The sequence below is a fragment of the Bufo gargarizans genome, chromosome 1 (assembly GCF_014858855.1).
Source record: "Bufo gargarizans isolate SCDJY-AF-19 chromosome 1, ASM1485885v1, whole genome shotgun sequence".
In the NCBI taxonomy this organism is placed as follows: Eukaryota; Metazoa; Chordata; class Amphibia; order Anura; family Bufonidae; genus Bufo; species Bufo gargarizans.
The window spans coordinates 315,516,871-315,543,549 of record NC_058080.1 but is presented as its reverse complement, the minus strand read 5'-3'; the positions used below and the strand labels follow the sequence as shown (position 1 = coordinate 315,543,549).

Sequence of the window (26,679 nt, the reverse complement as noted above, 5' to 3'; positions counted from 1 at the left end):
ATTACTTATCCACGCGATTACAGAGGAACCACTCACTGGCACCTCCACTAGAACAGGGGTCCCTGGGTCCCCTGAGTGACTGAAGCGGTAGTGTGCATGACCACTGCTCCTTTCAGTCCCATGGGACTGCTGATGATAACCAAGCGCTGTACTCAGCAATCCCACAGACACTGAATAGAAACAAAGTCACACAAAGGACTTGGGGACCCCTGTTCTATGCTAAGGGGTTCCCAGAAGTCAGACCCACAGAGATCATAATTTTATTGCCTAGCCCAGGGATGCCGAATCCAGCTGTTGCCAAACTACAACTCCCAGCATGCCTGGACAGCCTACAGCTATTAGGGCATGCTGGGAGTTGTAGTTTTGCAACAGCTGGAGGGCCGCAGGTTGAGCATCCCTGGCCTAGCCTATCACTTAATGGTGTAAGAAAATGTTTTTGAAATTGAGATAAAGTCGTTGTTGTCCCACTACAACTTATCTGCAGGACAGGGAATGAGTATCTGATTTGAGGAGGTCCATTCAGCTTTTTGAGAAAGCCCCAGTGCTCCCAACCCTTCTTACTGCTTTACCCTAGGCCAGTGATATCGCGACCAACAGTCATGTGACCTAGGCGCAGATCAGTTTTTTTTAAACAGCAGATTAGCGGGAGTCCTGAGTGTTGGACCCCCACCGATCAGATGCTGATGACCTATAGGTTAGGTCATTAGTTACAAAGAGTCGAATAACACCTTTAACGTTTTGAAAGAAGCTCTTTTTACCAGTTTTTAGTTCGGAAAATGATGGTCTTATATTACTTATGTATTACTTAATTTGCCAGTTGGTTTGAGGCATCCATTCGTTAAAACATTACTCTCAACTGATCTCATACGGAATGACTAGGGTGAGATGAAGAAAGTATATGCATGAATGGACTTGGGTTCGCCAAGTTCAAGCATTTCTTCTTATTTTCGCATTGCTTTGCACATGAACCCGTTACTAAACTCCCCAACTGGGATTCTATTATGGGGCCTACTATAATGGGAGGGAGATGTTGGTTTGACAGTTTAGAAGCTTAGTTTTTATCTGCTTCTTAAATTTTTATTCACTTGGCACAGAAGACTTCGGAAGTGGTAAGAAATATTTTGAAGGTAAAGGGTTTTTCTGCTTACTCTCCAATTTTTGGCAATACTCATAACAGGCAAACTTATGACTTACAAGACTTATTGAATATTATTATAAAATAAAGCAACATATACCGTATGTATACTGCTGAAAAAATGGAAACAAAACCCCATAAAAAGGCGCCCTGGTGTCACCAGCACCAATAAATATATAATAAATAAGGTGGGACGATACCAGTTATAACATGTCACCACCTAGTAACTAAACTTAATACACATACAACAGAGAGGACATATATGCAATAATTCCATGTAAAATGCAACAGGATGGAAGATGACAAATATGAACATCATACAAGTCAGTAAGAATTCAACATATAAATCATACAATCAAATGTGCAATAGCAAAACTAATAACAGAAACTGCATCAATATAATAAACTATACCCTGACACATGTTATATGCTTAATGTGGCGTAACCAGGATAAGAACCACCTCGATGCACATTTCACCCTCTGGCCTCGTCACGAGGCATGTAAAGATTAAAATGACTGGGTATATATACTAACTATAGGGTGGGATCGGAACATAAACTCAACTGAACTATGCAAATCAGCGCACCACCCTGATGATGCAGGCCCCACTGCATCATGGCCGACATGACGACATATGCAAACAAAGCCGCGTGTCACTATGGCATGTCCCGTACGGTGGAACGCAGAGCACCACAGACATGCGCGTCTGTGTACAAACAGAATGTGTCAGTGCAAATAGATATACGCACAGGAACACCTGAAATGATTAGCATAATGCCAATCAGATATTATGGATTAGTACATTGTCAGCTATTATGTGCCAAAATACAATTCACAGTAATGGTTAAAGATAAATATGTTGTAGGAACAATTAAACTGTATCACTGATTAGTTATCCTACTTTAAAACTTAGCTTTTATCAGATATTATATATAAAATATATGTCCCACAGTAATAATAATGATGACTGCATGAAGAGGAAAACATACATAACTTTGCTCAGACGTAGATTATTAGGTACTGCGTATATGTATGTAACACATCAGTTTATGCATACACATATGTAGTCCTATCACATAAATATAATACAATGGTTTGACCATTTATTATGATCCCCACTCACGGTTTGTTGCATGGGCCAGGTGTGATCAAGATATTCCGACCGCTTGCGTGATCAAGGGGGTCTGTGGTGGTTACCGTTGTCTGCTGAAACAAATATGGTTCCAGATAAAGTTCAGTTGCTGAGTAGCTTGAAGCAGTGGGTCAGACAGGTAGGAGGATGTCCCTGATAGACTATTATTCTCCTGCCTAAAAGCGGAGAGGTCTCCCGCCTAAATGCGGGAGAATCACCCCCTGCGGAGCGACCCCACTTCTCGGTGGCTTTCCCTGTTATTCTGGCCCTATTGCTATCTTCCAATGCTGGCCTTTTACGATGTTTCTTTAAAAGGTATTTCCCTTCTTTCGGGAAATACCTTTGAAAGAAGGGAAATACCTTTTAAAGAAACATCGTAACAGGCCAGCATTGGAAGATAGCAATAGGGCCAGAATAACAGGGAAAGCCACCGAGAAGTGGGGTCGCTCCGCAGGGGGTGATTCTCCCGCATTTAGGCGGGAGACCTCTCCGCTTTTAGGCAGGAGAATAATAGTCTATCAGGGACATCCTCCTACCTGTCTGACCCACTGCTTCAAGCTACTCAGCAACTGAACTTTATCTGGAACCATATTTGTTTCAGCAGACAACGGTAACCACCACAGACCCCCTTGATCACGCAAGCGGTCGGAATATCTTGATCACACCTGGCCCATGCAACAAACCGTGAGTGGGGATCATAATAAATGGTCAAACCATTGTATTATATTTATGTGATAGGACTACATATGTGTATGCATAAAACTGATGTGTTACATACATATACGCAGTACCTAATAATCTACGTCTGAGCAAAGTTATGTATGTTTTCCTCTTCATGCAGTCATCATTATTATTACTGTGGGACATATATTTTATATATAATATCTGATAAAAGCTAAGTTTTAAAGTAGGATAACTAATCAGTGATACTATGTGCCAAAATACTATAATTATCCTCATGTCTAGAAAATTGATCACAACGGTTTGGAAAAATTAATGTCATCCATGACCTAATTCCTAGAAAATGGCCACGAGCCATATGATCCTATATGAAAAACTTGCTTATATTAAGAGGGAAATATGCTCCACTTTCTATGGCATTTGGAAACCATATGACCTGCAAGCCATGCTACTAGCTATCGCAGCTAAATGGATTGCCCCCAATCCCTCCACTGGTCAGGTATTTATTTCCACAATGAATGACATCATTAGGTTGGAGCAAGGAGTGTACCTTAAAAGGAACTGCTTATCGAAATTTGGAGCAAGTGTGTAGATACTCCAGGATTACCAACTTGGGCACTTTCTGAGATCAGAGCCAGAATGCTCCTACACATGGGGTTCCCTATTGTAGCCAATTCTCTACTTGCTGTGCATCGGGATTTGCACTGCTCCATTGGCCACACATGCTAGATATCTCCTGTGTGGGGTGGGGGGAATTCTTACCTGTCCATCTTTATGGATATCTGAGTAGTACTGCTATTCATTTAATGATAAACCTTCTACCGAGATGTGCAATTTGGCTGTCTCCTCTTATTTTATTGGGGGTGGAGGTTGTTTTCTTATTTTTTATGTTCATTGTTTCTAGATAATGTTTATGTAATACACATTAATAAAAATAAAAAAAAGACGACTAAATGATTAACCCTTTCATGACTGGTCCCAAAAAAGCCCTGACCATGTCCTGGCAACTTTTTGTGATTTTGTGCACCTCGTGGTTTAGTGACCTTAGCTTTATTTGTTTGACTATCAAAATAATATTAGCGATTTTTTTTTTACTTGACACTTAGGACCTATTAGAATGGGTTTTTTGTTGTTTTTTTTTTAGGTTTAATGTGGAGGAAAACCACTATTATTAAAAAGTATATCTTTTTTATTATAGCTTTTTTATTTCTTAAATATTAAATAAAAAAGTATACAAAATATTAAAAATGTATTATTGCAATGGGTTCCCTATTTTGTAACGATCGTTTTTATATATTATATGTATAGGTTTGAGAGAACTATGGTGATGATTTCTGCATTTAGATTTATTTATTTTTTTTTTACTTATATTTAAATTTTATTTTGGCACATAATATGTCACCCAGGAGGTCATTAAAAGACCTCTGGAGGATATAGACTTTTTTTTTTTCACTGTTTCCACTGTAACTGGAGCATCCACAGGAGCCCCAGTTACAGGGGAAAACAGCCCCCTGAGGGGGCATGACACACAGGCAGAACTGATCAGGGTCTCCTTAGACCCTGCAGCTCTGCTTCTGCCCCTGCACCAGACACCCCCGGCAGGACTAACAGAAGAAGCGGCTTCTTGCTCACTTCACCATGCGCTTGCACAGCGCTCTCCTGCCGACACAGGAGGAGGCAGAAGCAGTAATAAACTGAGTAAAATGCAATCATAAAAATTGCCCCCTAAGGTGTACATAGCCTTCAGATTTCAATCTAAATTACACGAACATTGATGTGAATGAGCATTTTCCACTACTTAATACTGCAGAATTCTACGCAATCTGAGCAATACCAAAATAAATTATGCAATGTACAGAGATTATTTAGTTGCCCTTAGTTGGAAAATCATAAAACTGGTAAGCAGAATGTCATTATGCAACAGGGGAACCCCACATTTTAATTCCAAAGATCAGTAATTTTGCTGACAGAATAACATGTAAAATAATTAAATGGGCACAAAATGTTTCTAAAATACTTTACTAAAATCCAGCAGAAATCAGAACGCGTTTCAATTTAAATGAAGTACATTTCAAGGGATACATACCAATAGTGCAAGCCAGAAAATAGATCCTTGAAGACTGAATCAGAATGTCAAATCTATGACAATAAGCCACTAAGAGACCTGCAAGAAGACAGCAAAATTATATAAAATACACTAAAATCTTTGGCTACAACAATAACATGACAAATTATATTTTATGCAAATTGACATGAAAAGGAAAACTACATCTAAAGTCAGCTGATTATAAAAGTGAAGATAAGAAAAAGCAGTGCAGATAGCAGGGGGCAGACTGGCCATAGACCCTACAGGAAAATTTCCCAGAGGGCCACCCGAGGCTTTCTCACGGCCGCTGACCAGGTACACAATGATCTGATGCGCTCTGCATTAATTAATAGTAGGAGCATCAGGTACTTATGAACTTGGCCAGCAGCTGCAGGTCCCCTCCTGCATTAAACTATCACAGTCCTTGGCATGGTAATAGCGCAGTATTTTATACTGCACTGTGGTATTTAGTTTTGCTGGGGTGCAGAGGTCGCACTACATTTCTTCCAGAAGAGTAAAAATACTCCTCTTACAATTTTGAGGAGTATTTTTAGCTGAGGAGGTGAAAAAAATTTGCAGTAATTCATACATATAATACATAGGCCAACAAAACATTATAAGGATGCAATTTATACATGGAAACCATTACCAGTCTACTCTATAATGTCTTCCGTGCATAAATAGCAAATGTAGACAATTTTAAATTTATCCAACATTAAACACTAAACATAGGACCGCTGCCGCCACAACAGAGTGCCCGCATAACACTGCCATACACAGTGTTTCCATATGCAGTGGCCCCATTAGAGAATCACCATGTCTGACTCTCTATGTAGTGTCCCCCATTACAGAGCCATAAACTGTGCTCCCAAGACTATTCTGCAATTATTTGGCTAAAACTTTCCAGTTCCTGCTGTGTATTCACCTTAGACCCAGTCAACCCACGCAGGGGCTTATATATCTACAAGTGCCCACACTGCCAGCAGCACCTCTTACAGGAGGCTGCTTACCACACCAGGCCTCCAGTCCACTAGCAGGATTGGTGAAGATGAAGGCACCACTGCACAGGCGTCCTCCACAGTGATGCAGCAAATGGCCTGGCAGGGCATCCAAACTGACATATCAGCAGCCTCCTTCCCAATAACAAAGCTCGATAAGCAGCTCTGCTACATGCCCAATACTGCGCCTGGTGAGGGAGATGTCAGTCAGGGGTGGAGCTTCTCAGGAGACGGACGGGTCTTTATTTGTGCCAGACCAGGCTAGCTGCTGATACAGTGCTCCGGACTAGAAAAAGACCATGCGTACAAATAGGCATGAGTGTTTTTCCACAGAGCAAAATGGCATGAACAGGCGCCTATGACACTTGTACAGGCATTATTGCGACCTTTGTTGGGGGTTATTTTGTGCTGCACTATGGTATTGGGGCCACTTTTATTTTATTTTTTTCCAGGGGTACTTTAAGTTCCTATTCCAGAATCGCATGCTGTATATGTGGCACGTGATCCTAGCCCAGTTTCAACCCACAAGGTTTGTGGGTTGTGTCTGCAGTCAGGTAGCCTCGGTCGCAGACAGCTCACAGCGTCTGAGGCTGCCTGACTTCTTATAAGTGTGGGCACTGTGGGCATATTGAGATAAAAGAAAAAAGGATAACCATTTTAACCACTTCAGCCCCGCTAGCTGAAACCCCCTTCATGACCAGAGCACTTTTTACACTTCTGCACTACACTCCTTTCACCGTTTATTGCTCGGTCATGCAACTTACCACCCAAATGAATTTTACCTCCTTTTCTTCTCACTAATAGAGCTTTCATTTGGTGGTATTTTATTGCTGCTGACATTTTAACTTTTTTTGTTATTAATCAAAATGTAACGATTTTTTTGCAAAAAAATGACATTTTTCACTTTCAGGTGTAAAATTTTGCAAAAAAAACGACATCCATATATACATTCTTCGCTAAATTTATAGTTCTACATGTCTTTGATTAAAAAAAAAAATGTTTGGGCAAAAAAAAAAATGGTTTGGGTAAAAGTTATAGCGTTTACAAACTATGGTACAAAAATTTGAATTTCCGCTTTTTGAAGCAGCTCTGACTTTCTGAGCTCCTGTCATGTTTCCTGAGGTTCTACAATGCCCAGACAGTAGAAAACCCCCACAAATGACCCCATTTCGGAAAGTAGACACCCTAAGGTATTCGCTGATGGGCATAGTGAGTTCATAGAACTTTTTATTTTTTGTCACAAGTTAGCGGAAAATGATTTTTATTTTATTTTATTTTTTTCTTACAAAGTCTCATATTCCACTAACTTGCGACAAAAAATAAAAAATTCTAGGAACTCACCATGCCCCTCACAGAATACCTTGGGGTGTCTTCTTTCCAAAATGGGGTCACTTGTGGGGTAGTTATACTGCCCTGGCAATTTAGGGGCCCATATGTGTGAGAAGAACTTTGCAATCAAAATGTGTAAAAAATGGCCTGCGAAATCCGAAAGGTGCACTTTGGAATATGTGCCCCTTTGCCCACCTTGTCATTTTACATATACCCATGCTGGGTGAGAGAAATATCTTGGCAAAAGACAACTTTTCCAATTTTTTTTATACAAAGTTGGCATTTGACCAAGATATTTTTCTCACCCAGCATGGGTATATGTAAAATGACACCCCAAAACACATTCCCCAACTTCTCCTGAGTACGGCGATACCAGATGTGTCACACTTTTTTGCAGCCAAGGTGGGCAAAGGGGCACATATTCCAAAGAGCACCTTTTGGATTTCGCTGCTCATTTTTTACACATTTTGATTGCAAAGTACTTCTCACACATATGGGCCCCTAAATTGCCAGGGCAGTATAACTACGCCACAAGTGACCCCATTCTGTAAAGAAGACACCCCAAGGTATTCCGTGAGGGGCATGGCGAGTTCCTAGAATTTTTTATATTTTGTCGCAAGTTAGTGGAATATGAGACTTTGTAAGGAAAAAAGGAAAAAAAAGAAAAATCATCATTTTCCGCTAACTTGTGACAAAGAATAAAAAATTCTAACTCGCCGTGCCCCTCACGGAATACCTTGGGGTGTCTTCTTTCCAAAATGGGGTCACTTGTGGCGTAGTTATACTGCCCTGGCAATTTAGGGGCCCATATGTGTGAGAAGTACTTTGCAATCAAAATGTGTAAAAAATGAGCAGCGAAATCCAAAAGGTGCTCTTTGGAATATGTGCCCCTTTGCCCACCTTGGCTGCAAAAAAGTGTGACACATCTGGTATCGCCGTACTCAGGAGAAGTTGGGGAATGTGTTTTGGGGTGTCATTTTACATATACCCATGCTGGGTGAGAGAAATATCTTGGCAAAAGACAACTTTTCCCATTTTTTTATACAAAGTTGGCATTTGACCAAGATATTTATCTCACCCAGCATGGGTATATGTAAAATGACACCCCAAAACACATTCCCCAGCTTCTCCCGAGTACGGCGATACCAGATGTGTGACACTTTTTTGCAGCCTAGATGCGCAAAGGTGCCCAAATTCCTTTTAGGAGGGCATTTTTAGACATTTGGATCCCAGACTTCTTCTCACACTTTCGGGCCCCTAAAAAGCCAGGGCAGTATAAATACCCCACATGTGACCCCATTTTGGAAAGAAGACACCCCGAGGTATTCAATGAGGGGCCTGGCGAGTTCATAGAATTTATTTTTTTTTTTGCATAAGTTAGCGGAAATTGTTTTTTTTTTTGTTTTTTTCTCACAAAGTCTCACTTTCCGCTAACTTAGGACAAAAATTTCAATCGTTCGTGGACTCAATATGCCCCTCACGGAATACCTTGGGGTGTCTTCTTTCCGAAATGGGGTCACATGTGGGGTATTTATACTGCCCTGGCTTTTTCGGGGCCCTGAAAGTGTGAGAAGAAGTCTGGAATATAAATGTCTAAAAATGTTTACGCATTTGGATTCCGTGAGGGGTATGGTGAGTTCATGTGAGATTTTATTTTTTGACACAAGTTAGTGGAATATGAGACTTTGTAAGAAAAAACAAACAAAAAAAAATATATATATTTCCGCTAACTTGGGCCAAAAAAAATGTCTGAATGGAGCCTTACAGGGGGGTTGATCAATGACAGGGGGGTGATCACCCATATAGACTCCCTGATCACCCCCCTGTCATTGATCACCCCCCTGTAAGGCTCCATTCAGACGTCCGTATGATTTTTACGGATCCATGGATACATGGATCGGATCCGCAAAATACATGCGGACGTCTGAATGGAGCCTTACAGGGGGGTGATCAATGACAGGGGGGTGATCAGGGAGTGTATATGGGATGATCACCCCCCTGTAAGGCTCAATTCAGAAGTCCGCATGTGTTTTGTGGATCCGATCCATGTATCCATGGATCCGTAAAAATCATACGGACGTCTGAATGGAGCCTTACAGGGGGGTGATCAATGACAGGGGGTGATCAGGGAATCTATATGGGTGATCACCCGCCTGTCATTGATCACCCCCCTGTAAGGCTCCATTCAGACGTCCGCATGTGTTTTGCGGATCCGATCCATGTATCTGTGGATCCGTAAAAATCATACGGACGTCTGAACGGAGCCTGACAGGGGGGTGATCAATGACAGGGGGGGTGATCAGGGAGTTTATATGGGGTGATCAGGGGTTTATAAGGGGTTAATAAGTGACGGGGGGGGGGGTGTAGTGTAGTGTGGTGTTTGGTGCGACTTTACTGACCTACCTGTGTCCTCTGGTGGTCGATCCTAACATGAGGGACCACCAGAGGACCAGGTAGCAGGTATATTAGACGCTGTTATCAAAACAGCGTCTAATATACCTGTTAGGGGTTAAAAAAAATCACATCACCAGCTTGCCAGCGAGCGATCGCCGCTGGCAGGCTGGAGATCCACTCGCTTACCTTCTGTTCCTGTGAGCGCGCGCGCGCCTGCGTGCGTTCACAGGAAATCTCGGGTATCGCGAGATGACGCGCCGATGCGTCCAGGAGGAACAAATCAACCACCTCCCGGACGCATCGGCGCGTTAGGCGGTCGGGAGGTGGTTAAAGGTGGTTTACAGTTTCTATGCAATCAGGAATGAAAAATGAAGCAAAAGACTTGCCAAAAAGTAGCCAAGTATTTTGTTTTCATATTTCTCACAACTACGTAGCCAAGGTTAACTAGAAGACTGGTGAGAATTATTATGTAGGATTGGATTACGTTCACTTTGTGCAGCGTTTATTTAAGTTTTTAATGTATTATTTTAGTAACATAGTCTGCAAGGCTAAAAAAAAAAAACATTTGTCCATCCAGTTCGGCCTGTTATCCTGCAAAGTTGATCCACAGGAAGGCAAAAAACCCTCATGAGGTAGAAGCCAATTTTCCTCACTTTAGGGGGGGAAAAAATTCCTTCCCGACTCCAGGTAATTAGAATAAATCCCTGGATCAACGACCCCTCTCTCGTAGCTATAGCCTGTAATATTATTACGCTCCAGAAATACATCCAGGCCCCTCTTGAATTACTTTATTGTACTCACCATCACCACCTCCTCAGGCAGAGAGTTCCATAGTCTCACTGCTCTTACCGTAAAGAATCCTCTTCTATGTTTGTGTACAAACCTTCCTTCCTATACACGCAGAGGATGTCCCCTCGTCACAGTCATTAGATTTCTCCTTAGTCGTCTTTTTTCTAAAGTGAATAACCTTAATTTTGATCATCTTTCTGGCTACTGTAGTCCACCTATTCTAGTTATTACTTTAGTTGCCCTCCTCTGTACCCTCTCCAGCTCTGCTATGCCTGCCTTTTTTGCAGATCAATTGTAACAATGCCTAAAACGGACAAGAATAGGACATGCTCTATTTTTGCGGGGCTACGGAACGGACATATGGATGCGGATAGTACACAGTGTGCTGTCAGCATTTTTTGAGGACCCATTGAAATGAATGGGTCCGCATCCTATCAGCAAAAAAAACGGAACGGTCACAGAAACAAACAATGTTCGTGCGCATGTAGCCTTACAGTCCATGCTGATCGCTGCAGCCCTACTCCTCTCTATCTTCCCAGTGTTAATCAGGAAAAATAGAGGGGAGCAATGCTACCAGCAATCAGCGAAAGCAGCAGATCAAATATTCAGGGAAACTTGCCAAATAATATGTTTTTAGTAACATATATTAGACATGTAGGAAAGCAGTGCATCTTACAAGTAGCTGTCTTCAAAAGATACTCATTTGCTAAGGGAACACTTTACAAGCAGTTTTCTAATAAAAGTTAACATAAGTCCCTAATAAAGTATATTACAAACACACTTATATTCATTAGCCCTGTATATTACAAAAAGATAAATGACAGCTACCCTTTAAAAATATTAACTAAGCCATATTCATACCTGGCACTAATATGTCTCCAAAACCCAGAAGAGAGAATGGCCTGTCACAGAGGGCCAATGGTGAGGAGTTTAATCTAGGCACTTTCAGGACCATTGGAAGCTGGAAAAGAAGTGGTTATTGTCAAACAAGGAGTAGCATCTGATCATATACTTGAGTGGCAAATGACTGGGAACGAGTAAAGGTTGTTCGTTCCTGATCATTGCCCTCTTCATACATGCATTTACATGCAGTAAACATCATTTTGGTATGGGGACGAACGATTGTTACTACGACTTTACATTCCCATATAAATTTATTGTTTGGCGCCAGCACGTCCCTGTTCACATAGGGAGATGTACTGCAGACAAACAAGTATTTTTGGCGCTGCATGGAAGATGCGATGATATGATACCCTGGTGTTTGCTCATTTCTCAGATGATTGGCAGGTCAGTTACATAAGCTGTTCTTTCCTGCTAACTGGCCCAATCCTTGGCCCATGTAGAGGGTCACTTAGTTATGTAGCTGGTAAGGTTGAAAAAAGATCAATACTTTTCCTGGATTTTTCAAAAATACAATCACTCCAGGGTAACAATTTTGCATGAAAAAATTGGCCAGTGTTTTGCCTTAAAGAGGTTGTTCATCTTTGAAACAATTTTGGGCAGTCCACTCTCCCCAGTGGACCTGTGCAGGGAAGCACACTTACCTACTACTCGCCTATTCTAGTGTCGTCATTGGCTGCAGCAGTGCATGTGACCCTCATTCACGTCAAAAGTGAGCCAGACAGTGGGTATGTATCCCTCCACATGTCCGATGGGGAGGGAGTGCTACCCAAAATAGTTTCAAAGCAGGACAACCCTTTAAAGGGGCTGTCCGACCCCTCAATTATTTCAGTTATGGCCCAAAAGTGCTAAAAAAATAAATAAATAAAAAACACTGCCTTTATGGATACTAACTAAAATATAAAACAATAAACCTTTAATAGTGTATGTTAAAACCTTCAAACGGGTAAAGTGCCCCTTGTATCCCCGGCATTAGCCTCTAGAGTAATAGGTCCCCTAGTGTAAATAAAGCAATCTAGGACCTGAATATAGTAGTCCCAGGTAGGCTACTGTATAAAACCTAGAGGTAGAAAATTCTATTTCCGGGCTGAACCTTTGTTCTGGGAACATTTTTAAACCATATCCTAAGACTTACGTATATTATAAGGGTATGGTCTAAAGCCTTGGAAATTGAATCAAGCCCTATTGTAGATCTGTTATGTTGCGCAGAAAGTGCCTAGGTTCACTTTATTGACTGCTATCACAGATCTATTGAGGGCAATGAACTAAGTGCATCAGTGAAGTGTGTTTCTTTCGGACATTAAATCAATATAACTTTTGGCACTCTTATTGTCGTTTGATTGATTCTATCTGTTTTGCCCTATGCGTTTCAACAGTCAGTGCTGGATCATCAGGAGCCTCAGAAGCGATCAGCAATACATTAGAACTATCATTGTGGAATGTCAAGACAACACCTGACACTGTCATTACTATCAGCACACAATGTGTCAGAATGTAACTATTTCTGATGTGCATAGAACAAGTCTACCGCGGCCCACTTAGATGTTATGAGGTCACGTGTCAATGAGAGTTAGCACGTGGAGAAAGGACGCGAATCTCACCGGTGACGAGAGATCGCATATATCAAGATGTTATGCAGGCACGTGTAAAGCAAACGCAGCCCCTGCTGATGATGAGGGGCCGCGTGTCCAGCTCTGGTATGGCCGCCCAAAAGTGCCAATCCTCTGGCCCTCTATCCAGCACTGAAGGTACCGACCCCACTGCTTCTGGTCCCCTGTAGACCAGAAGTGTGGAAACAACAGAAGAAACATCACACTTCCAGACATTTTGTCTGTGGATGTTTTTGCGTATCAGTAAATGAAAAGTCCTGTTAGCAACCTTCCAAAAAGGTTTTGCATGTTTGAATCCCTAGTGCTGGAAAAAGACTACAACTCAAAGATCAGCTCTGCACTCCGGATCATGATGCTTGTTTAGACTTTGTATTAGGCAATATAAGTATATTATGAGGACATTTTGGCCCTCTGTGCCCAGTTTTAAGACCAAAAAAGACGCAGAGAAAACAATACATATTACCTACAGCTTTTCTTGTGGTTCCCCAATATCAAAAAGGCATTTTTGTCCCATGGAAACATGTGTGATCATTACAGTAAATGTCCACTTTTGAGGGCAGAAATGTCTATGTCAGACATAAAGCTAACATGTGATGAGAACATTGTCTGAATAAAAATCTATATTTATATAGGGACATGATGTTTCTTTAACAATCAGGAAGTAAATTAGCATTTACTTCATTAAAAAATGCCAAGCAGGTAATCAATGTACATGACAAGGTGACAAAAGAGAAAGGATCCTGCCCCTAGGAGCTTGCAATCTAAACGGTGATCTATTCTTATTCCCTTCCAGTGTGAGGTGCATTGCTTCCAATGGTTCTGCTACTAACCAATTCTTCCATTTACGGCTGATCTAGAGAGTTACGGCACCTAAGGAGCCTTGGTCCAGCCACCTCCTGCTAAGACTTAATCATGCCTGCCCTCCATCAGCTTTTGCACTATAGTGAATGCAGCACCAGCATGAAAAGCTAGAAAATATCTGAAAGCATAAAAAACAAATGCCACCTTTTACCTTTTCCTGAGTATATGAATCTGATGGACCTGCAGCCACTTCAACCATGATACTCTCACCACTCTGTAGAAAGAAAAGGGTTTTGAAATGATGGCCATTAGCTGTGGAGCCATGCTACTGCAAAGAATGACATCAAAGCATATTAAAATGCATACCTTTGTAAAAAATGGTGTGATAAACACGAAGAAGACATCATATACAAAGAGAACAAGCAGGAGTAGTGTGCAGCTCTGAAAGAAAACATTGAAAATTTGAAAAACTATTTAAAGGCTTTTCCACTCAAATACTTATGGTCAGTAGGGGACTCATTGCTGGAACCCTTACCAATCTCGAACAAGGATGCTTCTCATTCACAAATGGATGGGGTATACAGAATGAGAAATACAGAAACATAGGAGTACACTAAAAGCGCATTTAGACCAAGTAATTTTCAAGCCAATTATCGTGAATACAAGTTCCCAGGGAAGCTCGTTCAGAGTGAAAGATTACCGATCACCGGGTAGCCCTGTGTATTTAGGGATGTCCTAACAATCAAAAGAACCGAAAGAGGGAGGAAGGACTGCAGTAGAAGCGATGGATGTGTTTATCATCCCTCAGCACTCGTCCTGCCTCAATAGTCGCCGTCTAATAGGGCCCTTAATCAGCTGTAGGGAGGCCTATGGGCGCTGAACTTACAGTCAACTGTTTTTTTACATCCAAACCCAAAAGTGTAATAGATATAATAGTAAGTGACAGTGCAGTACTTCAACAAATTTTTTGACCTTCCGACCGGAAACGTCTGGAAGCCTGTCAAAACCCCACAAAGTGCCAGCTGTTGCTTTGCCCAGTAGTCCATGTTTCAGCACTATAGATATTTTTAGTCAGACAGGGTATGAATCGATCTTTATAAATTCCTCAATAAATTGTCACAAAAAAAATAAAAAGTCCTGCTCATGCAATGGACACCTAAACCATGAACCCCATGACCATCACATGATCTGAGTTTATCATTAATTTCCAATAATTGTAGTGTCGCTGTAAAAATGATCATTATGGGTAGCATGATCGGCAAGTATAAATTCCTTTTTTAGCAGTAGCCATCACAAACGCCTCACTAGACAACCATGAAGCTACAGAGTTACGATGGCCGTATGCAATGCAGAGTTAGGGTGGGTTCACATCACGCATTTCCTGTCCGCTTAATGTATACAAAAAAAAGAATACATTTAAACGGATGCCTCAGATTGATGCCATACAGTGGCATCAGTTCCCCATAGAGTTATTTTTTTTACCGGACTGTGCAGGATACAAGGATTGTATCCTTTTTTTCTAACGTGTATCTCAAACGGAGGCATAAAACCGGATGTGAACCCACCTTTACACTTTAATTAAAAATCAAGATGCCTACCTTAAATGTGGGCAGGCGAATTGCCTTCAACATGTAGAGACAGAAAGCTATGCCAAGAATATCCTGGAGTATCCAAGCCCATCTGGAAGAAATTAAACAAGTGTACTAGGAAGAGCATCATGGTGGTCTTCCAGACATTTCCCCTAGGTGTTATCCAATACTTACTGGTCTTCATTTCTATACACTCCCCATAACACACTGACAGCAATACAGAAGCTTGCTAGAAGGAGTTTCCAGACAGGTGGGCGATTACGGAAGTAAGGCAGATTATTTTCTGGTACTCTAATATGGAGAGGAATGAAAGTACAATATACACATTCACATCTATTCAGATTTTCCCTCGCTTTATCGTACCTAATAAAACACTACATGTACTCACCGGCACTTCCCATACGGAATCATTCGGACAAATGGAGAAAGGCAGCTGTACAGCCCAATTGATGCAGCCAAGCAGAATATTCCAATGATTATATAAACTGTGTATAAAAGGAAGAGTAGCAAAGGCACCATTAACCTTTTCACTGTCAGGGGTGTTGGACATTTGGCATTTCTCATAGCCAGTGAAATGTCCTCACATTTGACACATACTCCTAAAACCTAAATTATGATAGAAAAAAATCTAATTAGCTGAAAGTAGACATCTGACCTGTTGCCAAAATGCCATTCAGCACTTCATACACATAGGCACCAACTTTGTATCAAATTGTACTTTTTCTTAAAAATTGCACATATATTAGTGGAAACTTCATGCAACTTCCCAGCATACACTGCACAAAATACGTATTTGGAACAAACATGCATACTCTAGGAGAGCTGTTATGCAAAGAGAACGTAAGATGTGAGGAGTTCATACCACAAATCTACATTCAATCCTTTTACTAAGTGGTTATCTATGCTCAAAAAGGTGGATTATATGTATTATATAGTAGTTAAACATGTTTCTTAAAAAGGTATGTAAATTTTCCACCCCCTATGCAAACTGTAATCACAATTAAGATTCTAACTCCCTAAACCTAGTATAATTCATTCAGTCTTCCGAGCTTTAACTTTTTTCACATTTTGTTATGTTTCAGCCTTGTGCTAAAATAAAAATTCTAGTTTTCCCACCAATCTGTACTCAATGTTTAAAATCTTTGCTAATTTCTTAAAAATCAAAAACTAAAATTTTACATTGACATACGTATTTAGATCTTTTACTCAGTTGAAGTTGAAGCACCTTTGGCAGCAATTTGGGGATTTTCTGCCATTGTTCTTTTCAGATACTCTCAAGCTTTGTTAGGATGGAAGGGGATAGTCGATGGAAAGCCATTTTCAGGTCTCTCCAGAGATGTTCAGTTAGGTTCAAGTCAGGAATCTGGCGGGCCACTCAAGGACATTCACAGAGTAGTCTCTAAAAGGGCCCTTTACACAGGCCAAGAATGCCAGATAATCGCTAACGAATGTTCCTATGAAACACTTGTTCATTGGGCAATTCGATTGTTTGTGCGCACAAAAAAATTATCATTTACTGGTAGCAGATTGTGCTGTGTAAACACAATCTCCTGCCGGCAAACAAGTCTGTATGGGGATGAGTGATGGCATTAGTGATCACTCCTCCCCAAACTGTGGATGAGATTGCTGCATGCAAAGGCAGCTTCCTCCTCCGCTAACGAGAAGGCGATTGTCAGGAAGAAACGCTTCCTTCCCGACAATCTGCTGCTCTGTAAAGGGACCTTAACCCACTCCAGTGTTATCTTGATTGTGTGCTTAGGGCCACGGTCTTGTTGGAATGACATATAAAAAGTTTAGATTGGTGTGGGTCTAAGTGCTGAGACCTCCACAGATCCGTATAACGAGGGGAGAGAAGCAATCGCATATCGCACTCTTTCTCCTCGCTGCTGAGGACTGAATAGAGGCTGGTCCATAAACTTCTATGGAGCCAGTGTTGTGCAGCGAGGAGAGAGAGTGTGCTATGCAGATCCTTCTGTTCCCTCGTTCTAAGGGTTGGTGGGGTCTCAGCACTCAGACCCCCACCAATCTAAACTTTTATTATGTTTCTATGATGTTTCAAAAGTTACTTTTATAAAAGTTAGGTAAGCTTTAAGAATATGTCTTTACTTTGCTCCATTCAGCTTTCTCACAACCCTAACTGTGCAGGTGTAAGCAGTGCCTGGTTTCCTCCAGACCTAAAAATTAAGGATGATACAGCAACATTTGCCTGCTCATCAGTGGAGGGGACCGCAGCATTTACATGCAGCGATCTGCTCCACAGTATGGGGAGGAGATCACTAATGCCATTGCTTGTTCCTATACAGACTGTCGATCTGCTCCCAGCAAACGAAGATTTGTGTCCACACAAATGATCTATTATCGGCAGCAACATTACTCTGCCAGTTAATTGCTAAGGAGCGTTCCTTTGAATAATCGTTCGGGATTATCTGGCGTTTTCTTGAAAGTGCTGAAAAGTTCAATTTTGGCTTAAATCAGACCAGAGACCCTTGTTCCTCAGTCTGAGAGTCCTTGAAAATAATGGTCGACGTTCTGAAAGTTGCTCCCATTTTCGTACAGGATCTTTAAGAGTTACTACTGGCTTCGTCACGTCTTTTATCAAGGCCCTTTTCCTCAGATTACTTAGTTTGGTGGAGCAGAAGCTATAGGAAGAGTTCTAGTTGTTCTAACTACTTCCATTTACAGGGAATCCGTCACGTCGAACATGGTGTTTGAGCAGTAGACAGCAGCATGTTAGAGAGCAGGAGGAGATGGGCAGATTGTTATATAGTTTTGTCAGTAAAACGTGTAATTTATTCATTTAAATACCTGCTCATGCAGGGACTTGAAGTCAAGGAGGCAGTCCTATCAGTTATTGACAACTATATCTGTACGCACAATCACCGATAGGACTGTCTGATTGACTTCAAAACTCAAAATTAGCTGCACAGGAATTTTAATTATTCAAGTGCTGCTCAGCTCCACCCGCTCTAACACGTGCCGCCTACAGCTCAAACACTATGCTCAACCTGACAGGTTCCCTTTAGGAGTCATGGAGGCTTGTACCCTTCTCCAGATCTGTGCCTCCACACAATCCTCTGAGCTCTAAAGGCAATTTTATGATCCCTATATCTTGGTTGTTGCTCCAATATGCATTGTCAGCTGTGACACCATATATAGACAGGGCTGCTCTGTGTCTTTTCAAATCATGTCCAGTCAACTGAATTTACTACAGGTGTACCCCCACCAAGGTGTAGAAACATCTTAACCACTTCAACCCCGCTAGCTGAAACCCCCTTAATGACCAGGCCACTTTTTACACTTCTGCACTACACTACTTTCACCGTTTATTGCTCGGTCATGCAACTTACCACCCAAATGAATTTTACCTCCTTTTATTCTTACTAATAGAGCTTTCATTTGGTGGTATTTCATTGCTGCTGACATTTTTACTTTTTTTGATATTAATAAAAATGTAACGATTTTTTTTGCAAAAAAAATGACATTTCTCACTTTCAGCTGTAACATTTTGCAAAAAAACGACATCCATATATAAATTTTTCGCTAAATTTATTGTTCTACATGTCTTTGATAAAAAAAAAAATGTTTGGGCAAAAAAAAAAAATGGTTTGGGTAAAAGTTATAGCGTTTACAAACTATGGTACAAAAATGTGAATTTCCGCTTTTTGAAGCAGCTCTGACTTTCTGAGCACATGTCATGTTTCCTGAGGTTCTACAATGCCCAAACAGTAAAAACACCCCACAAATGACCCCATTTCGTAAAGTAGACACCCTAAGGTATTCGCTGATGGGCATAGTGAGTTCATAGAACTTTTTATTTTTTGTCACAAGTTAGCGGAAAATGATGATTTTTTTTCCTTACAAAGTCTCATATTCCGCTAACTTGCGACAAAAAATAAAATATTCTAGGAACTCGCCATGCCCCTCACGGAATACCTTGGGGTGTCTTCTTTCCAAAATGGGGTCACTTGTGGCGTAGTTATACTGCCCTGGCAATTTAGGGGCCCATATGTGTGAGAAGTAGTTTGCAATCGAAATCTGTAAAAAATGACCGGTGAAATCCGAAAGGTGCACTTTGGAATGTGGGTCACTTTGCCCACCTAGACTGCAAAAAAGTGTCACACATCTGGTATCGCCGTCCTCAGGAGAAGTTGGGGAATGTGTTTTGGGGTGTCATTTTACATATAACCATGCGGGGTGAGAGAAATATCTTGGCAAAAGACAACTTTTCCCATTTTTTTTATACAAAGTTGGCATTTGACCAAGATATTTATCTCACCCAGCATGGGTATATGCAAAATGACACCCCAAAACACATTCCCCAACTTCTCCTGAGTACGGCGATACCACGTGTGACACTTTTTTGCAGCCAAGGTGGGCAAAGGGGCACACATTCCAAAGAGCACCTTTCGGATTTCACAGGCCAGTTTTTTACACATTTTGATTGCAAACTACTTCTCACACATTTGGGCCCCTAAATTGCCAGGGCAGTATAACTACGCCACAAGTGACCCCATTTTGGAAAGAAGACACCCCAAGGTATTCTGTGCGGGGCACGGCGAGTTCCTAGAATTTTTTATTTTTTGTCACAAGTTAGCGGAAAATGATGATTTTTTTTCCTTACAAAGTCTCATATTCCGCTAACTTGCGACAAAAAATAAAATATTCTAGGAACTCGCCATGCCCCTCACGGAATACCTTGGGGTGTCTTCTTTCCAAAATGGGGTCACTTGTGGCGTAGTTATACTGCCCTGGCAATTTAGGGGCCCAAATGTGTGAGAAGTAGTTTGCAATCAAAATGTGTAAAAAACTGGCCTGTGAAATCCGAAAGGTGCTCTTTGGAATGTGTGCCCCTTTGCCCACCTTGGCTGCAAAAAAGTGTCACACGTGGTATCGCCGTACTCAGGAGAAGTTGGGGAATGTGTTTTGGGGTGTGATTTTACATATACCCATGCTGGGTGAGAAAAATATCTTGGCAAAAAGACAACTTTTCCCATTTTTTTTAATACAAAGTTGGCATTTGACCAAGATATTTATCTCACCCAGCATGGGTATATGTAAAATGACACCCCAAAACACATTTCCCAGCTTCTCCTGAGTACGGCGATACCACATGTGTGACACTTTTTTGCAGCCTAGATGCGCAAAGGTGCCCAAATTCCTTTTAGGAGGGCATTTTTAGACATTTGGATCCCAGACTTCTTCTCACGCTTTAGGGCCCCTAAAAAGCCAGGGCAGTATAAATACCCCACATGTGACCCCACTTTGGAAAGAAGACACCCCAAGGTATTCAATGAGGGGCATGGCGAGTTCATCGAATTTTTTTTTTTGGGCATAAGTTAGCGGAAATTGATTTTTTTTTTAGTTTTTTCTCACAAAGTCTCACTTTCCGCTAACTTAGGACAAAAAATTAAATCTTTCATGGACTCAATATGCCCCTCAGCGATAACCTTGGGGTGTCTTCTTTCCAAAATGGGGTCAGTTGTGGGGTGTTTGTACTGCCCTGGCATTTGAGGGTCTCCGCAATCATTACATGTATGGCCAGCATTAGGAGTTTCTGCTATTCTCCTTATATTGAGCATACAGGTAATGAGATTTTTTTTTCCGTTCAGCCTCTGGGCTGAAAGAAAAAAATGAACGGCACACATTTCTTCATTCGCATCGATCAATGTGGATGGAAAAATCTCTGCCAAAAAAAAAAAAAAAGGAGGGGAAAGGCGTCTGCCAGGACATAGGAGCTCCGCCTAACATCCATACCCACTTAGCTCGTATGCCCTGGCAAACCCGATTTCTCCATTCACATCAATCGATGTGGATGAATAAATCATTGCCGGGATTTTTATTTTTTATATATACAAAGTGTTTGCCAAAGCATAGGAACGCCGCCTCCTCCTCAGCTCGTATGCCTCGGCAAACGTATCTGTTACTGCAGAGGAGAAATCTCGTCTTGCAGCGCCGCATACACCGACTTGCGTGTAATCTGACAGCAGCGCAATGCTTCTGTCAGAATGCACATCGGTGCTGCAGCTAGTCGATCGGTTGGTCCACCTGGAAGGTAAAAAAAAAAAAAAACAGGCCGCAACGCAATAATTTGATTAACTTTGGAACAGAACATATAAACTTTAAACTTTTTGAACTAAACATTAACCTTTTTGCTTACTGGTGTTTTTTTTACCTTTATAGAACAAACCTCTCCTTCCCCATGGGTCAATGTGCAAAGCGCAAATCGCCCAAAGATGTGGCGAAGTGCGTTATGCATTTGTCCCAGGTGAAAGGAGAGGTTTGCAGCAGCTGTATGTGAATGGGCCCTAATAGCCCTGTGTGCCTGTCCTGGTGAGATGTGATCCCTATGCTAAGTGTACCTGTGTGTGGTACTTCCGGAAACACTCTCCAAAGCATAGGGCAGGGTGGTCAGGACAATCAGGACAGAAATAGCAGGTGTCACGCCTTATTCCACTCCTGCTACAGACACAACATTTTTTTCGGGGTGGCGGTCAGTTTGAGGTACCAGGAACGACACTGGGGAAATGTCACTCGTGTAGACGGCGATCTACACTGGTGGATGGGGCCACGGAACCTCCTGGGTACAGGAGGTTCGCGATGATCTCTTCCTGAAATTTGAGGAAGGATCCAGTTCTCCCAGCCTTACTGTAGAGAACAAAACTATTATACAGAGCTAATTGAATTAAATATACAGACACCTTCTTATACCAGCGTCTGGTTCTGCGGGATACGAAATACGGAGCCAACATCTGGTCATTGAAGTCCACCCCTCCCATGTGATGGTTATAGTCGTGGACTGAGAGGGGCTTTTCAATGACACGGGTTGCTCGCTCAATTTGGATTGTCGTGTCTGCGTGAATGGAGGAGAGCATGTAAACGTCACGCTTGTCTCTCCATTTCACCGCGAGCAGTTCTTCGTTACACAAGGCAGCCCTCTGCCCCCTTGCAAGACGGGTGGTAACGAGCCGTTGGGGGATGCCCGCGCGACTAGTTCGCGCGGTGCCACAGGCGCCAATCCGTTCTAGAAACAAATGCCTAAAGAGGGCCACACTTGTGTAAAAAATGTCCACATAAAGATGGTACCCCTTGCCAAATAAGGGTGACACTAAGTCCCAGACTGTCTTCCCACTGCTCCCCAGGTAGTCAGGGCAACCGACCGGCTCCAGGGTCTGATCTTTTCCCTCATAGATCCGAAATTTGTGGGTATAGCCTGTGGCCCTTTCACAGAGCTTATACAATTTGACCCCATAGCGGGTGCGCTTGCTTGGGATGTATTGTTTGAAGCCAAGGCGCCCGGTAAAATGTATAAGGGACTCGTCTACGCAGATGTTTTGCTCTGGGGTATACAAATCTGCAAATTTCAGGTTGAAATGGTCTATGAGGGGCCGAATTTTGTGGAGCCGGTCAAAAGCTGGGTGGCCTCTGGGACGGGAGGTGGTGTTGTCGCTAAAGTGCAGGAAACGCAGGATGGTCTCAAATCGTGTCCTGGACATAGCAGCAGAGAACATGGGCATGTGATGAATTGGGTTCGTGGACCAATATGACCGCAATTCATGCTTTTTAGTTAGACCCATGTTGAGGAGAAGAGTTTTAATTTTGGACTGGTTTCCACCGGAAAGACTGGGCATAAGAGCTTCCCGGGTTGGCGGATATAAATTGTGTGGCATACCGATTTGTTTCGGCCACGACTAAGTCCAAGAGCTCCGCAGTCAAGAACAGCTCAAAAAATCCCAGGGCCGAACCGATCTGAGCTGTCTCAACCCGAACTCCAGACTGGGCAGTGAAAGGGGGAACTACAGGTGCGGCTGAAGTTGGGGACTGCCAATCAGGGTTTGCCAGCACCTCTGGGATTCTAGGGGCTCTACGGGCACGTCTTTGCGGGGTCACTACTGCTCGTGCCACCGTACCAGCTTCAACTGCCCTTCTGGTGCTCGCCACTTCACTAGGTTGTACGGCAGTGCTGGTACTAGGTCCAGGAAGGGCTGCGCTGCTGGTGTATGCCTCACCACGTAATCCGACAGCACCAGCCCCACTCTGCTGCTCTTGAAACGGATCCTGCGCAACCTGTGGTCTAGCGACACAGGGCCGGGTACGCCTGGTGCTATCAGGGACCTCAGCCTCCTCGTCCGAACTTTGGGTCAGAGAGCCACTGCTTTCTACAGGTTCGTCTTCTGACCGGCTAGATTCATCAGATGAGGGTTCCCATTCCTCATCCGACTGGGTCAGAAGCCTGTAGGCCTCTTCAGAAGAATACCCCCTGTTTGACATTTGGGCAACTAAATTTAGGGGTATTCCCTGAGACTACCCAAGAAAAAAAGCAAGCCTGTCTTACAAAGGGGAGGCTAGCGAAGTACCGGAGGCCGCTGCGGTTGATAAAAAATATCAAAACAGATTTTTTTATCGCCGCAGCGCGTGTAAAGTGAATGTGCAGTGATCAAAAAAAAATTGTCACTGCGGTGGGGCGGGCGTGGGTGAACGCACATGTGGGCGACCGATCAGGCCTGATCGGGCAAACACTGCGTTTTGGGTGGAGGGAGAACTAAAGTGACACTAATACTATTATAGATCTGACCGTGATCAGTTTTGATCACTTCCAGATACTATAAAAGTACAAATGCTGATTAGCGATACGCTAATCAGCGAATAAGGGACTGCGGTGCGGTGGGCTGGGCGCTAACCGATCGCTAACTACCTAACCAAGGGACCTAAACTATACTAAAACCTATCAGTCAATACCAGTGAAAAAAAAAAAAGTGACAGTTTGCACTGATCACTTTTTTCCTTTTCACTAGTGATTGACAGGGCAAATAAGTGGTGATCAAGGGGTTAATTGGGGTGCTGGGAGGTGATCTGGGGGCTAAGTGTGGTGTTGGTGGGTACTCACAGTGATGTGTGCTCCTCTGCTGGATCCAACCGACGCAAAGGACCAGCAGAGGAGCAGGGCAGCCATATAACCACATCATATTTACTAATATGATCTGTTATCTGGCTTCTGATTAGTTTTTTTGAAAATCAACAACCTGCCAGCCATGATCATTGGCTGGCAGGTTGATGACGAACTTGTCTTTTGAATTTTGCCGACCCGCGATGCGCATGCCGGCTTTCCCCGAAATCTCGCGTGAGGACGCACCGGCGCGTCCACCCAGAGGAACAGGACCGCCGCAAACATAGAAACATAGAATGTGTCGGCAGATAAGAACCATTTGGCCCATCTAGTCTGCCCAATATATCTGAATCCTATGAATAGTCCCTGGTCCTATCTTATATGAAGGATAGCCTTATGCCTATCCCATGCATGCTTAAACTCCTCACTGTATTTGCAGCTACCACTTCTGCAGGAAGGCTATTCCATGCATCCACTACTCTCTCAGTGAAGTAATACTTCCTTATATTACTTTTAAACCTTTGCCCCTCTAATTTAAAACTGTGTCCTCTTGTGGTAGTTTTTCTTCTTTTAAATATGCTCTCCTCCTTTACCGAGTTGATTCCTTTTATGTATTTAAAAGTTTCTATCATATCCCCTCTGTCTCTTCTTTCTTCCAAGCTATACATATTAAGGTCCTTTAACCTTTCCTGGTAAGTTTTATCCTGCAATCCATGTACTAGTTTAGTAGCTCTTCTCTGAACTCTCTCTAGAGTATCTATATCCTTCTGGAGATATGGCCTCCAGTACTGCGCACAATACTCCAAGTGAGGTCTCACCAGTGTTCTGTACAGCGGCATAAGCACTTCACTCTTTCTACTGCTTATACCTCTCCCTATACATCCAAGCATTCTGCTGGCATTTCGTGCTGCTCTATTACATTGTCTTCCCACCTTTAAGTCTTCTGAAATAATGACTCCTAAATCCCTTTCCTCAGATACTGCGGTCAGGACTGTGTCAAATATTCTATATTCTGCCCTTGGGTTTTTACGCCCCAGGTGCATTATCTTGCACTTATCCACATTAAATTTCAGTTGCCAGAGTTCTGACCATTCCTCTAGTTTTCCTAAATCCTTTTCCATTTGGCGTTTCCCTCCAGGAACATCAACCCTGTTACATATCTTTATGTCATCAGCAAAAAGACAAACCTTACCATCGAGGCCTTTTGCAATATCACTTATGAAGATATTAAACAAAATTGGTCCCAGTACAGATCTCTGTGGAACCCCACTGGTAACATGACCTTGTTTTGAATGTTCTCCATTGACTACAACCCTCTGTTGTCTGTCACTCAGCCACTGCCTAATCCACTCAACAATATGGGAGTCCATGCTCAATGACTGCAGTTTATTGATAAGTCTTCTGTGTGGGACAGTGTCAAAAGCCTTACTAAAATCTAGATATGCGATGTCTACTGCACCTCCACCGTCTATTATTTTAGTCACCCAGTCAAAAAAATCTATAAGATTAGTTTGACATGATCTCCCTGAAGTAAACCCATGTTGTTTTTCATCTTGCAATCCATGGGATTTTAGATGTTCCACAATCCTATCCTTTAATAGGGTTTCCATTAATTTGCCTACTATTGATGTCAGACTCACTGGTCTATAGTTGCTCGATTCCTCCATACTACCTTTCTTGTGAATGGGCACGACATTTGCCAATTTCCAATCTTCCGGGACGACTCCTGTTACTAATGATTGGTTAAATAAATCTGTTAACGGTTTTGCCAGCTCACCACTAAGCTCTTTTAATAATTTAACACAATCCTGCGTACGGCGGTCCTGAGCAGGTTAAAGATGATCAAAAGAAATAGGGAGGCCCCCAGACCTAAATTTCAAGTGTCATCAGAGGGTCTGAATACTTACGTCTCTGCGAAATTTGGGTTTTTCCTTTTTAATAAATTTGCATACATTTCTAAAATTCTATTTTCACCTTTTCATTATGGGGTATTAAGTGCAGATTAAGGAAAACCTGTTTTGGGTTTTTTTTTGTTTGTTTTTAGCACAATGTCAAAACATGAAATGTGAAAAGCGTGAAAAGGTCTGAAAACTTTCTGAATGCATTGTACAGTATTTTTCATACTATAAGAGGAGGAAAATAAGAAAAAAATGTTTTTCATCAGACTTCAGATCAGACCCTAAATACAGACCCCCATTCTTCATCAGACCCCAAAAACAAACCCCCATTCTTCATCAGACCTCAGATCAGACCCCAAAGCTCCATTATACTTCAGATCAGACTGTTATCATACCCTCAAGTTCCATCATACCTTAGATCAAACAGTCATCAGACCCAGATCAGACCCCAT

At 42.2% G+C, this 26,679-nt stretch overlaps 1 protein-coding gene across 4 annotated transcripts in view; it reads right to left on the bottom strand.

Moving 5' to 3' along the window:
• The window catches only part of SPPL2B (signal peptide peptidase like 2B), a 58,630-nt gene that overhangs the window by 5,848 nt on the left and 26,103 nt on the right, over positions 1-26,679 (bottom strand). For all 4 annotated transcript variants that reach the window (XM_044305561.1, XM_044305570.1, XM_044305574.1 and 1 more), the window contains exons 7-13: positions 15,834-15,930; positions 15,620-15,736; positions 15,455-15,536; positions 14,223-14,297; positions 14,068-14,130; positions 11,407-11,506; positions 5,036-5,113 (exon numbers count right to left, since the gene is read on the bottom strand). In XM_044305561.1, coding sequence (XP_044161496.1) covers positions 5,036-5,113; positions 11,407-11,506; positions 14,068-14,130; positions 14,223-14,297; positions 15,455-15,536; positions 15,620-15,736; positions 15,834-15,930 — 612 coding nt within the window. The remainder of the gene's footprint in view (positions 1-5,035; positions 5,114-11,406; positions 11,507-14,067; positions 14,131-14,222; positions 14,298-15,454; positions 15,537-15,619; positions 15,737-15,833; positions 15,931-26,679) is intronic.